This window comes from Bicyclus anynana, chromosome 13 (assembly GCF_947172395.1).
Source record: "Bicyclus anynana chromosome 13, ilBicAnyn1.1, whole genome shotgun sequence".
Lineage (NCBI taxonomy): Eukaryota > Metazoa > Arthropoda > Insecta > Lepidoptera > Nymphalidae > Bicyclus > Bicyclus anynana.
In genome coordinates, this window is record NC_069095.1 from 14068584 (window position 1) to 14083654 (window position 15071).

The 15071-nt window shown below is 42.4% G+C and overlaps 1 protein-coding gene across 1 annotated transcript; it reads left to right on the forward strand.

Moving 5' to 3' along the window:
- The first annotated feature begins 1019 nt into the window (after positions 1 to 1019).
- On the forward strand, positions 1020 to 6173 carry LOC112044512 (CD151 antigen-like). Its single transcript, XM_052884988.1, has 3 exons — positions 1020 to 1321; positions 1876 to 2598; positions 3765 to 6173. The coding sequence occupies exons 1-2, from the start codon at positions 1256 to 1258 to the stop codon at positions 2587 to 2589; spliced, it is 780 nt and encodes a 259-aa protein (XP_052740948.1). The 5' UTR covers positions 1020 to 1255; the 3' UTR covers positions 2590 to 2598; positions 3765 to 6173.
- Positions 6174 to 15071: the final 8898 nt, after the last annotated feature.

Sequence of the window (15071 nt, forward strand, 5' to 3'; positions counted from 1 at the left end):
TCGGATACAAAAGGCAGTGATTCTTGAGACGGCGCGTTGTGAGGAGGTTCCTCACTCTGGAGCCCTGACCACCGGTTGCTTGGACACTCAAATGTCCCGCAGCGGGAGGGTGAATTTTTTTTTATAAATTTTTAATAATGTTTTGTATTTTATACTTATATTGTTAAAAATTTAAAAAAAAAGAAGTAATAAATAAATTAGAGATAGAATCATTATTTAATAATATTATATTACCGTTTTCGTCATTTACCTATTTACACAATTTTATTATTTAAGCATTTTTTTATTTATATATATTTTTTAAATTATGCTTTTAGAATACAAAATGTTAAACAAACTTAATAAATATAATAGCCCACCATTTGCGAGGCTATTTTTCCAAGTCGTCATAATTAAAAAATCCAATGCACCGTGCGTTCGTCACTGCGGCACAGTCGTGACTGTCTGCACCCCACTCAAGCCCTGAGTTCGAGGTGCGTAGGTATAGCTCGCGTTTCGACCTCTAGTATGAAGTCAAACTACTGCTTATATATATATTTACTGTGACATTGCTTAGACTTAGACTTAGACTTATCACACACAACACAGATTAAATACATAGAATATTCGATTACTGAATACTGATCGATGTTTGGCTGTTTCGTCAAAAGAATCGATTCTTTTTATAAATTGTTTTTATTAAAAATTTCATAAAATTAAGGTTTAAATACTTTCAATTGAAACGTTACTCCATCTTTTACTAAACTACAAGTTTTTGGCCGTTTTTTATGCCATTTAACTACACAAACCGGCATTTTTAGGGAGCTCCTTACACGAAGAAAACGATTACAACAATGAAACATCGATTCTGTAGCAACAGTTTTTATAAACGCATTAGATCATAGATTTTTGATCTTTGCCAGAGGGGTAACGGTTAGCGAGCCAAGTCCTGTTATTAATGGTCTAAGTAACGGGAGTACCATAAAGCAGATATATTACATTGTAATCTTTGGTCAGGAAAGGAACCAAAGAGCAAAGAGTAAACTTTATTTATTTTAGTCAGGGAGAATGCTTGTTTACAAAATACAAATGAGTTTTAAAAAAAATAGAATTCCTCTAATTATTGATCTATGTAACGTTTTATGATTTCAATTTCTGATATCTATTTCAAATTGCAAAGGGGTGGCTTAAGGGTGTAAATAAAGTGTGGTGTCGCGCTGTGTAGCGTGAGTGGTGACTGGTGCAGACTAGTGTATATTGTGTGTGACTGGACACCATGGGCATGTCTCGCTGCTACTCGCTGATGAAGTGTCTGCTGATCATGTTCAACGTTATTTTCCTTGTGAGTTCAATCTTTATATTGATTAGTGCTTCGTTTAAGTTCCACCAACTCGAGACTCGACAACGACAGTCGACGCCAGTTGCGTATCGTAAATCGTAGGACCCGACTAGCGCAGTCTTTAACAAATTATGTACCGTTTCAGTCAATGGTCTTATAGCGAAAAGCTTCGACCAACACCTTAAGAAGCTTTCGCTTAACTGTTGGATCTAGAGTTGGATACAAAAGGTAGTAATTCTTGAGACGGAGCATATTGTGAGGAGGTTCCTCACTCTGGAGCCCTGACCGCCCGTTGCTTGGGCACTGAAATGTCCTGCAGCAGGAGGGTTGATTTTTTTTTTTTTATAAATTTTTAATAGTGTTTGGTATTTTATATTTATATTGACATTGTTAAAAATGAAAAAAAAAGAATTAATAAATAATAATAATTATTACATAATGCAAAATGAAGTCGCTTCCGCTGTCTGTTCCTACTCGGTTCTACAGTTTCTTGAAGCTGTGAAAATATAAAATTTCCAAATGAACGTAATGATTGAGGTTCATTGACCGGTTCCCAGCTGGTGGGTGTGGGCGTGTGTGCGTTCGTGTCGTGGGCGCTGTGGGACGGGCGCGGCGCGGAGGGCGGCGCGGGGCGCGCGGGGCTGTGCGCGCTGGGGCTGTGGGCCTGCGTGCTGGCGCTGGGCGCGGCGGCGGCGCTGGCGGGCGCCGTGCGCGGCTCCGCGTCGCTGCTGGCGGCCGCCTTCGCGCTGCTGGCGCTAAGCGCCGTGGCGGAGGCGGCGGCGGCGTGGTGGGGCGCCGCGCACCAGCCGCAGCTGCGCGCCGCGCTGCGCGAGCGGCTGCGGCACTCGCTGCTGCACGAGTACGGCGCGCTGCCGGCGCGCACGCGCGCGCTCGACGCCATCCAGCGCGGCCTGCGCTGCTGCGGCGCGGACGGCGCGCGCGACTGGCGCCAGGCGGCGTGGGCGCGCGGCGCCGCCGAGCTGGACCTGAGCGTGCGCGCGCCCGCCGCGCACTACTGGGTGCCCGCGTCGTGTTGCGCGGCGGAGGACGCGGCCGAGTGCGCGGCGGCGCGGCGCGTGCCCGCGGCGTCGGGCGGCGGCGCGGGGCTGCACGCGGCCGCCTGCGCGCCGCGCGTCCTGGAGGCGCTGGCGGGCGCCGCGCGCGCGCCGCTGGCCGCCGGCGCCGCGCTGCTGGCCGCGCACGGCGCCGCGCTGCTGCTGGCGCTGGCACTGTGCCTGCGCGCGCAGCCCGACGCGCGCTACAAGGCCTAGGCGCCGCAGGTACCTCGCCTCGCCCACTCACTATTTGCACGTCCATAAATCTATAATAATATTATAAAGCGGAATAGTTTGTTTGTTTGATTGCGCTAATCTCAGGAACTACTGGTCCGATTAGAAAAAAAAAACAGTGATAGATAGCCCATTTATCGAGGAAGGCTATATTATATTTTCAAAACAATTAGGGATCCTTCCTGAAAGTCCAATAATGTAACCCTAGGTGTACAAAAGTTTTGCTTATGTGGCGTGCGCTGCAAAAACTTGATGTAAGAATACAATAATGTTTTACAACTTTGCAGAACACATCACTTTCTACAAAAAATGTCGCGACAGCATATATCTATCTTCTATATTTTAACAGATATCTTTTGTACTTTAATAAATTATTTAAATCGTATACTAAGATTTATGTCATTATTTACACAACTAAACTTTAATCCTTATCAAAATAAATTACCAAATAATCAAGAAGATATTATAGAGATATGAATTGCCTTTTACAGTATGTTAATTAGTCCTATAGTTTCGGAGATAATATAAAATTTCTAAAAGACGCAATAACGCCTATAAAGCCGCCCCGCGGTTTCACCCATTTGGTTCCTGTTCCTGAAAGAAGACGGAGTAAGAAATACAAATAACGCAGCTTTCTATCGGTGAAAAAAAATTTAAAATCGGTTTTGTAGATCCAGAGATTACCCCCTATGACTACAAACTGTACCACTTACAATCTAAATATATAAAACTCAAAGGTGACTGACTGACACAGTGATCTGTCAACTCACAGCCCAAACCACTGGAAGGATTGGGCTGAAATTTGGCATGCTGCTAGATTTTATGACAAAGGCTAAGAAAGGATTTTGATCAATTCTACCCCCAAGGGGATAAAATAGGGGATTAAAGTTTGTATGAAACTTTGTCAATTTTAAACCGATTTAACTGAAATTTGGAGTAGAAATAGATTTTACTGTGAATTAACACATAGGCTACTTTTCATCCTGGAAAAATCCATGTTTCCCGTGGGATTTGTGAAAAACTAAATTTCACGCGGACGAAGTCGCAGGCGTCCGCTAGTAAATAACATAATCTATGTACAGTGGAGAACCGACAATGATAATAATTATAATCTTGCGGCATTCACAGGAGCTCTTATGATTTGTTTTATGTTTCAGGCAACACCAACCCAGTCGTAACGACACGCGTGTGGCGCCGACCGCAGACGCCGAGCGCCCGACTGCAGTTACGCACTATTTTATATCGGAACAGATATTTATTTAACTAGATGTACTTAAGCATAATGAAATATTATAATAATATATTAAGATTATGAATGTAATAGCGCGATGTATAGAACGGCTCGCGGGTGACGACGGCGGCTGCGGCTGCGGCTGCGGCGCCGCACATCCCTGCGTGTACTAAATATCAGAAAATTACTCTCCTTCTGAGCTCTGGGACTTTGTACTTTCACAATGACAAACAGAAAATTGTAGGCGCGACGTTTCCGAATGAAGTGTTATGTATTGAATCAGGACTGATAAACAACACTCTGCTGTAACGTTGCGTGCCGCGCGAGCCGCAGCCGCACCCGCGCCGCACCCGCGCCGCACCCGCGCCGCGCGCCGCGCTATAGACACTAATTACAATTTCTATTGAAATCGTCACAAGAAAGTAAAGAGATTTCTTTAATAATAAAAGACAAATGCCACGAGCCGCATGCCGAGACGTGCCGAGCTGTGCGGCGCATCTACCGACACCACAAGACTGAAAATGATCTACAAATTGCGAACGAACTGATTAATGATTATTATTATTTTTATTATTGTCACTGCCTTTTTCGAAATGCATTTAAATACTCGTAATAATTTTTAATTGATAAAAATATATAAGACAAATAGTTAGTAAGGTTTTATAGTATATTTAAATTTGCAAACAGTTTCCACTGCCAGATCAGCTTGCGTGCTTTGTGTGTGGTTACTCGTACATTATCGTTAGAAGGGCGGTCCCTGCAGGGGCTGCCGGTGCAGGTTCTTCACGGACCACAGCGAGACCACTCTCACCACTCGCATTTCAAATTTACTTACAAAATCTAGAAAATCATGAACTAGATAAAATTTTCAACAACTTATTATTACAGTTAAATTAAGAATTAACTAAGCTTTCTTTTGACATTTAAAACTAAATAACTCATAAGTGTATATGCATAATATTTATACACCTGTTTATATCTGGCAGCCCGACAGTAATTGTGCAGTGGTGAAACCAGGGAGGCAACGTTTACAAATTTTGTTCAATATATTTGAATTTTTTAAATACAACACCATAGGTACTGATGATTTGAAGAAAAAAGTTTGCTTTTAACTAAATTGTATTTTTAGACATGTCTTTTCATAAAAAAAAAGTTGGCAACTTTTTGATCTTGACGCGTGTGTGGCGTAGTGTAGTGTAGTGTATGTATGCATGTGTGCGCGCCGCGTCCTTTGCCACGAAGTTACAACGCCATGATAACTGATCATTTACTTGTGAGGAGCGCGGTGAAGGTTGATGACCATTTTTATTTATTTATACCAAAGTATTGATTCTATTCGTTTCGATGTTGAAAAATTATACAATTCTATTAACTTTATTTATCTCGAATATCCTAAACACTTATTGAGTGAGAGGTTCGGTGGACTCAAATTACAATTTATTACTATAGATACCTATTATGATAACAAAATCCGAAAGTGCCCCACTCTCGGACTCTGTGTACGTACCTGTAACTATATTTAATATTAATATATTTGTGTGTTTTTGGAAATCAAATAACGTAAATCTAGTAATTAGACATAAGTTGTTAACCAAAATGTGTATTAGGACTCTTGCGCCGGTCGTCATGTGTTAAGTTAAGACTGATTTAGTTATTTTATTGATAATTGCTAACGACCTGCGGTCGAGCGACGCGCGGACGGACGGACGGACGAGGTCGATCCCACTTCTGATACTGTTTTTACACAAAACTACGTAATTTCTATACGTCGTCAGTTATTTAACGCTGTGTTCGAGGCTACGAAGCAGTAATATATCTGTTATCAGAGAGGATACCGTCCTAAACGTCCGACCGCGCGTCGGCGCCGCTCCCAGTACAAATGTTGAACAGTTGAGTTATTGCCAATGACGTCACTTTACAGTGTTGCGTTGAATTATTGTGTGTTTTGTGTTTATTTAGTTATGTTAGCATTTATAGCACTCGACGTCGGGCGCTCGACACTCGAGCAGGCCCCCGAGACTGACCGTACCTGCCCGCCCCAGTGTTCGTGCATTTTTATTAGTACTTAGTAATTTAGTGAAGCAAGATTAAGTTAACGTCAGTACAACGGCTCGTCGCCTGTAACACCCTCACCCAGTCGATGTAAGCAGTAGACGCGCCCGCCGCACTCGCTGTCCACTGTCGACTTGCGAGTTGCGACTGCCGGCCGACGCTCTGCCGGCCGACGCTCTGTCGGATTCTATAGGCGGTGCGGCCGCGCGCTGTAGTGCCATGTAGTGTAAGTGTATGTGACTCACTAGATGTTGTTGTTTTCACTAATAAACGTAACGACCAATGTCTGCGTTTCATTTCACTGAGCTTGTCACCTGTCACTGACCTGGCACCTGGACATGTCACAGACGGCCCAGACTTGACCTCTCCCATAGAATGGAGATATAGGAGCTCGGACCCGACGCACTTGCCACAATGCGACTTTGTGGGATTGGAGCGATATTAAGTATTTATTGTGTAATTATTGTCAAATTTTAAAAATAATTAATGTTAATAATCATTATGACTACTAGTGACCATAATATATAAGCTGTTATCGCCGCGTTGCAACGACTTGCGGTACGGACGGCTTCAGTGTGCTTGTGGCGTTCGAGCCGTCCACATCTCTTGTTGTGTAATTCTTTATGGATTACTTGGAATAGGCGGGGCGAGTGACTTGAGTGGAAAAGGGGAGTGTTTGTTAACAGTCAAAGGATCCTTTAACCCTACTCACATCGTTCACAAGTGCGTGACTCCACTCAAGGTCGTTCTCTGCCACTTAAGGTTAATTGGTAACATTTTTAGTGGGAATTGTTAGACCTGACAGACTTTCATTCAATAATTGTGTTTTGCAGACAACCGCTTCTGATGTGAAAACTCTTATCTTATACTCCGACAAAGCTTACGGAAAAACAGAAGTATTTTAAGTCAAAACATTTTGATAATTAATACACGCAATAATTATACCTAGATTAGTGAGCAAAGCCTGTGTCGTGGCCCGAGGCTATTCTGTCTACGAGTATATCAATACTAATATTTTATACCGACGGCCGCGTGGCGCAGTAGTAGTGACCCTGCTTTCTGCATCCACGGCCGTGGGTTCGATTCCCACAACTGGAAAATATTTGTGTGCTGAGCATGGGTGTTATCCAGTGTCATATACATTATATAAGTATTTATATGTAGTATATAATTGTATATTAATATTATAATATCAACTATCTTAGCACCCATAACACAAGCTGCTCTGTATGCTTACTTTGGGGCTAGATAGTGATGTGTATTGTTTAAGTGTATTTATTTATTTATTTATTTATAGCTAAAGAGCTTAAACGCGCTCATCTCAGTAATTACTTGGCCCGATTTGAAGAATTCTTTCAGTTCATTTATCGAGAAAAGCTATAGCTATAGGCTATATTTTATCCCCGTATCCCTACGGGAACGGGAACCACGTGGGTGAAACCGCGTGGCGTCAGCTAGTGTATATTAAAAATCAACGGCACTTTTCGTTGTAATTTTGTTTACTAGATGGTTTATGTGAAGTTTGCACAAAATTGGTCGAGCGGTTCTTTATAATCACATTTTTGTAACAAATGAATTCAAACAGCGGATCATTTTGATGATGGGGATTTTGAAATTGAAACTGTTTTCAGAATTTTCAAACCCTTAAACCCCAAGGGTAGTGTAGCGATAGGGAAGAGGTGTACCTACTTACATACAAGTCAAAGCAAAGCTTGACCGAGTCAGCCAGTAATGTATAAACACACAGCCTCTGTAAAACACCCATGCTCTCCTTGGAGAAATATATTCTTTGCCCATGCTCAATGCTCAACACACACATTTGTGGCACATTGTCGTGCCCACTTTTAATACTCCTTTCCCGACTAGTTCAAGGGGAATGGAAATATTGGTCACATTTAAAAGATATGGCAATAATTTTTTTACTTAAATAGGTATGTAAAATTATTGTTATTAAATGACAGACGGAGAGTTGAAGCAACAAACACACCGAGGTATGAACAAAAAAAAAATACGCGTCGATTTGATCCTTTTTTCGAAATAGCTTGAAAGGTAGGTAGATGCCGCGCCTTCCGAGTGAGTGTTAGTATAGTGCAAAGATTACAATGTATTATGACGGTCGCGTAACCAGCGTAAAGTAAACGCGAAATTCTTAAGAATTGAAACAGTGCCATCTAGTAGCACTACTGCACAACCGTTTCAATTCCATAAAAAATCGCGTTTACGTATATCCGATCGTGTGAAAACATAGAAAACTCTCACTAGGCACTCTGTTTTCTAGCGCTAGCGAAGGATGCAGTACATATAAGGATCTCTTAGTCACGTATTTGTATAATGTTATTTAAACCCCGCGGTTTCACCCGGCGGCAGGCGCGAGCGGGTGTCGCCCAGCCGCTGCGTCCCTACGCTACCGTTGACACCTAACAACTTTGAACTTGTATTGTTCCTGGAATTTCTGCTACGGACAGTACGGAACCCTACAAAGGAGCCCTCGTCACTCGGTACATAATCGTACGAGTAGATAGTGTTGTCGGGTGCTGTAACAATCCATTAGAAAGTGTATTTACGTTACATCTCGCCTCCTCACGAGCGACAGATTAAACTCGCATTTGCGTACGACTGACGGCTGGTGACTACTTGTGCGTACCTACTGGTTGGTGCGTGCTGCGTGACGCAACCGCGAGCAGTCCGTCCCGTCCGCTGGCGGCGCTGGCGGCAACCGCCGCTCACACAAGGAACCGATTGACTCAGCTATCGGCTCTCGCATCTCACAAGGGGCTACACATCGCACGGCAATCGGCATACCGAGCTCACTAGTCACCGCTCACCGCTCACCGCTCACCGCTCATCACAGTCAATTGATAGGCACACGTTTGACCTCTCACTTCGGCCACGGACAACTGATAGCGCCGATGAGTGCACTATTCATAAGTTTATGTACATAGGTACCTAGGTTTAAGGACATTTATATTTTCTGTGACATTACTTAAGTAATAAGCTTGATTTTTTTCATTACCTACCTACAAAAAGTATGTGCTAGTTAGGTTAAGGTACCTGCCTCGGCAGTGCGTGCGTGCGCGCCTGCCTCGACTACCGTTGACTGCCGTCGACTGCAGTCGTCGGTAGCAGTTGCCGTAGCCCGTAGTGGGACTAGTAGGTCGGTATGTAGAGTAGCACACAGTCCGTAGGTATCGGTGTCGCGGCAGTCAATGACCGGCGGCGATGTCAAAGGAGCAACCGCTCGTGTAATTGTGCGCCGTAGGGCGCCTGTCGCTGCGGTCAGCACCGGACACTCCCTGTAACCCATGGACTAAAGCTTATAGAACAAAATTATTATTTACAAAATTGAAGTGTTGATGTAGTAGGTATAAGATATATAAGAGGCACAGTGGAATATTGATCAGTTTAATTAGAACAAACAGAGATTTACAATAGCGTGTTCCATCACCGGGAGCCGTGGCAAGAGAGCGAGATGTCACAGACACAGACAGACAATATATGAAAAGTAACAATAGATGACTTTAACATTGAAGTACACTATGGTTGTAGATCGATTTAAGATAAATAGGGCTACCAATTATTATTGCCAGCCCAATTACACTTTATAACAATATATATGTAGCTAACTGACATCAAAATACTTAAGAGGCTCCTCCGTACCTACCCATACAGAGCTCGTGAAAACGTGGGAGAAAGTCAAAGTTATAGAGGGTGTTTCTAAAGGAGTCGAGCATTATCGAATAAGTATGAGTACCTATGACTCACGAAGAAGTAGAAGCCGCAAAGATTGGGCTCAAACTTATTAAGGATAAGACCGTACACATGAGTTCTGCTACTGAAGAACCCTCAGGTATTAGATAATGTCACTCTGGAGAATGTTAACTGTTCTTCTTAGGTAGCTTAATTTCATCGATTTTACCGAGGGGGGCGGGTGGTCGAGGAAGACCGAGAACTGACTTGTAATAGCAGAAGGTCCATTTGAGATGTTGCACACAGTCTGGCGTTCCAAGCTGCCGTTTAGATCTCTAGGTAGGTAACCAAGGGCCCTGTTGCAAAAAATGGGGCCCACTACTAACATCTAAACTGGTTAAGTTTTATCAATTAAAAATATTAATGCGGAGCGGAGATGAAGGCTGCCTGCCTGCCTGCCGATCTGTTCTTGATTACCTACGATAGGTAAATAATGCAATGCAGCCCGATATCTGGATTTCAGATCCGGATCCGGTTGAAATTCAATTCTTTCGGTCGTAGGTATACATCACTAGGTGTGTTGGGATGTATGACATGATGATGTATGTGACACGCGTAATATAAGCGCGCCTTCTCCTCTCGTAGAGACTAGCTGTAATATGCGGCAGGCGCGTGCCGCGTGGTCCCGCGGCCGGCGATCGCCTGGTCGCCGCGTCCTCTTAATACGATCAATGGAAGAGACGGTTTGGCAATAGCTACTGTGTAATGGGCGGCGCTCTAAACTCGTTCTCGTTAGGAGTCGTTAGGCACAATGGACCCGTCCCCGAGCTGCAGACAGTTGTTCTAATTAATGTGGCAGCGAGGGCGGCATTGCTTGAGAGGCGAGCGTGTGCTTTGCGGAGATAGCCTCCACCATACGAGCTAGGTTCCTGCCTACTGGGTAGGTGTTACGTTTGTAGATTTTTAACAAAATAAAAAAGTCATAGCTTTAGCTACCTAAACAGTCTATGTTGGGGACAATTCAATCATCGTCCACGTGGTGCCATCTCCATAACGGAGTTTTGCGCTCAGTATGCAATAAGCTTTCCTGTCCTCCACAGTGCGTTTCAGTTGTGGCTAGTCGAGTGTGGTCGGTCGGGTCCACTCCCTAATGTCGTTCAACCATTTCCCCTTTGACGCCATGGTGCTCTCTTGCCCATTATCTTTTCTGCCAGGATTAATCTTGCAAACGTAAATTGAACTCTGTCTGTAGGTGTCCAAAGGAGATCATCTACATGGTACTGTTCTCTGCATGGTGGTAAACATGGGTTCTCTAAATATATTACCTACTAGCGGACGCCCGTGACTTCGTCCGCCCTTAGACCTCTTTAATCCAGCCTTTACAGTAGGAACGCTGTAAAAATGTAGGAATTTCTCCCGTTTTCCCAACATTTCCCTTTACTGCTCTGCTCCTATTGATCGTAGCGTGATGAAAAGTATATTGTAACCTGCCCAGGAGTGTGAAGAATTGTACCAAGTTTCGTTAAAATCCGTCGAGTAGATTTTGTTTCTATATCGAACATACAGACAGACAGACAAAAATTTTACTGATTGCATTTTTGGCATCAGCCGGGCTAGCATGGGCAAGTGTTACGAGGGCCTACGAGTTCCATCTAACAAACTATAAATATACTAAACTATCTATATGTTATTATAAACATTGCCTGTTATTTGCTGATAATAATTCTTCAATGTCATGATTACAGTTTTTCGTTTATAAGATACTGATTTGACTAAACCTAAAGATTCTATCTTTAGCTTTATTATTTAAACTCAGATTAAAGTAAACTATTTACATTTTATAATTAATTTAAATATTATAATGATATTAATTTCATAATGTTAGACTAAGCCGTAAAACTGTTTAATTAAAAAGTAGTTGTAAGATACAGAAACCATTTTGAATTGTAAAACTGTTTGAGTCATAGTCGGTAATTATTTTGTCGTCTGGTGGTCAGTCGAGCGCGATCTTTGTTGGTGATAATACACTTTGTTGGAACTATACGAAGATTTTCATTGCTGAATACACATTCCTGACGTCACGCTGCCCGTCTCAGTAATACAAGGGATAAAATTTTTATCCACCCATTATATCCACTGACTATGTGGTCTATAGGTGGGGGTGGGGTAGGGGTGGTGTAGGGGTGGGGTAGCGGGGTGGGGGAGGGGGGGTTAGGGGCGGGGTAGGGGTGGGGTAGGGTTGGGGTAGGGGGGGTAGGGGTGGGGTAGGGTAGGGGTAGGGTAGGGCAGGGGTAGGGTAGGGTAGGGGTAGGGTAGGGGTAGGGCAGGGGTAGGGTAGGGGTAGGGTAGGGGTAGGGTAGGGGTAGGGCAGGGTTAGAGGTAAAGAAGGGTAGAGTAGGGATAGAGAACAAGTGCACTTATGTCAAAACGAAGCTTGACCGGGTCCGCTAGTATGATAGATACTATAGATACCTACTACAAACCACCGCAAAAAACAATCACCAAACAAAACAATGCCAACAGAAAACAGATAAATAATATGCACAAAAAAACCAAATATTATCAAATTTACGTTTATTTCGGACTATTAATATACCTAATGCCAATTTATAAGATATATACAAATGGGTTGACAAGTCTTTCCCTCCGTTTATCCACCGGGAATATTATATCCATCGACGTGCCCATGCGCGGTGAGTGGATAAAACGAGTGTGGGGGATAAACGTTTTATCCTCTCCCCGTGGATAAATTTCTCCCTTGCCCGTGCTAGTCCTGCTGTATCGACCACTAATCACCCCTTGATAGTTATTTTGGAATTATATTTCATGTTCAGAATAGACCTCTCTACAGATTCATTATAAGTATAGACATAGATGGACTTAACAGGTACTATTATGTTTTAGGTGCTATACCTAAAACATAATAGGTACTTGCGCAGTTTTCAATTTCGATTTCGTATTATTGTCGCACTTAGAAAATTGATTCTATTAGATTTCCTATAGCCAGAGTAAGAATGGTCTTACAACGTAATAAATTCGTAGGTAAAGGGCGAGCGGCGACCGACGACTCACACATTTACGCTGATTCTGTGAGTATCGGTATTGAAGTGAAGTCAATGTTTGAATAATTACTTAGTGGTTGAACCAGTTCGGCTCGCGGCTCGCGGCGGTCGTACGACATGGCTGTCGATGGCGTCCCGCAGCCGGCTCCGGCTCACCGTCCGGCGGAAGCGCCGAGTGACGCGTCGGCACCCATACCAGAGGTACACAGAATACATATGTACATAATAAGCCTCAACAGCTACAGCTACGCTTAATTAAGGGGCCGGACCAACACCGAGAGACTAGGTTCGATCCCGGTCCGTTGTATTCCCTATCACCTGTAACTAGGGTTGCCAACTTTATTTACAAGAAATAAAGTATATTCAGATCTATGAAGAATATTAAACAGTATTTTAGAAAAACGAACAGTATTCAATCAATCATCGTTTATTTGCTCAAAACATGTGGTTACAAAAGATGACAAACATATTTTTGCAAGATTGCAGCTAAGCGCTACTTTACACATTATATAGACCGCATCGTTGCTTGACGCTTACCGTCAGCAAGATTGCATACTAAGCCATAACTTAAAAGTACACTAAGTATAAAAAACTGGACAAGTGACAAGACAAGATATATTTTGTTTTGAACAAACATAGTTTAGTTTTTCGTTCGACAGTGTAATTAAAAACAAATGGTTTTCCTATATTATTTACTAGCGAACCCGGTCAAGCTTCGCTTTGAGGTATGTGCACTTTCTCCCTATCCCTACCCTACCCTGCCCTACCCCTACCCTACCACTACCATACCCTTACCCTACCTGTAATGCTCCATACTAACTTCCACCCCCAATTTTAGGGAAGTGGGAGGTTAGAAAGACACGAAAAGTAATATAGCCTATGTCTCTGTCCATCCTTTCCACTATCTCCACTTGAAAAAAAAATCACGTCAATTCGTCGCTCCGTTTTGCCGTTTAAAGACGGACAAACAAACAGACATGCACACTTTCACATTTATAGTATTATATTAGATTAGTGTGGATTACCTTACTTACCTACAGCACAGTATGTATGTAGATACATATACAAAATCTTAAAATTAAATTTAAGCGACAACGACAACTTTGAAAAACATAAAAGCGTAGATTAAGAGCGCGCAGCGCGTCGGTACGATATGGATAAAATTCGAAGCGCAAACGAGACGCCGAATTATGACTTTCACGTGAGTGAAAAGCACGGAGCGATTGACGCGCGACGCAAATTTTATAACGTGAGCGCCAAAACCATTTTTACCTAATTGCAAATAAATTAAACAACATAACGAAAAACAAAATGGCCATGTTCAATGTTCAATATACAACGTGTCCCAAAATTCAACGATAAGCGGGCGCCAAAAGATTGACCTGCTCATGAGCACTTAAGGAAAAATAATAAAAAAAATATACCTAATTTTTTTTTTTAGTTACAAAATAAATTTTAAAATTCTTTGAAAATTTACACCTTGTATGATATTTTGAACTACCGCAGCTACAATTTCTTAAATATGCTTAAGATTTTTTTTGTATCGGAACCTAAGTAGTACTACTATTCACCACAACTCTTAAAAACACCACAATGCCCGCAGTTTTTACACAAAAAAATATCAAAATATTTTTTTTCCCTCAAATTTTTAAAGATTTTTACTTTCAGTCTACTTTGACTCATGGTCTTGCAAAAAAAAGTATGAACACCGCTATGGCAAGTTATTTTCAAAGTTGACGCAACTAATCAAGATTTCAAAATAGTATAATACCCTAGGATAACTAGTCACAAAAAAAAATATGCGTACCATTTGTAAACAAGAACCAAATTTCTTAATTGTTCTTGTTGTTAGTAATAAATTTTACTATGTTCCAAAAATGTGTTTGTTATTTTAATTACACAACATTAAAGTAAATGTTCGAATTGTTTTCCACCGGCATTAATACAGGCACGACATCGCCTTAAAAACGACCGTTTTATTTTTCGCGCATATCTTCTAGCATTGATATGTGCCGCAGCCTGAGTGATTTTTTGCCGAAGCTCGTCCAATGTCGTAATCGGTTTTGCGTAGATCCTGTCTTTGAGACAACCCCAATAAAAGAAATCCAGGGGGTTTAGGTCGGGTGATCGGGGTGGCCATAGGATAGGACCAAGTCGCCCGATCCAACGCCCCGGATACTCGTGGTCTAGGTATTGTCTCACAGGACGAGCGTAGTGAGCTGGGCAACCATCATTTTGATACCACATATTTTGAAGGTCGCTTAGGGGGACGTCTTCTAGTAATTCTTGCAAATCATTTTGTAAAAAGTTCAAATAACTGTCCCCATCTAAGTTTCCTTGTAATTCAAAAGGCCCAATCACTTTTCCATTTAAAATGCCCGTCCATAAGTTGACCTTAAATTGATATTGGGATTTGTCTTCTCTCATCAGGT

What these genes read in the sequence shown, in the direction of transcription:
- LOC112044512 (XM_052884988.1), top strand. Translation starts at nt 1,256, where the DNA reads ATGGGCATGTCTCGCTGCTACTCGCTGATGAAGTGTCTGCTGATCATG. An exon ending in TGTTCAACGTTATTTTCCTT is followed by an intron (nt 1,322 to 1,875) that starts GTGAGTTCAATC and finishes ACCGGTTCCCAG; the next exon opens with CTGGTGGGTGTGGGCGTGTG.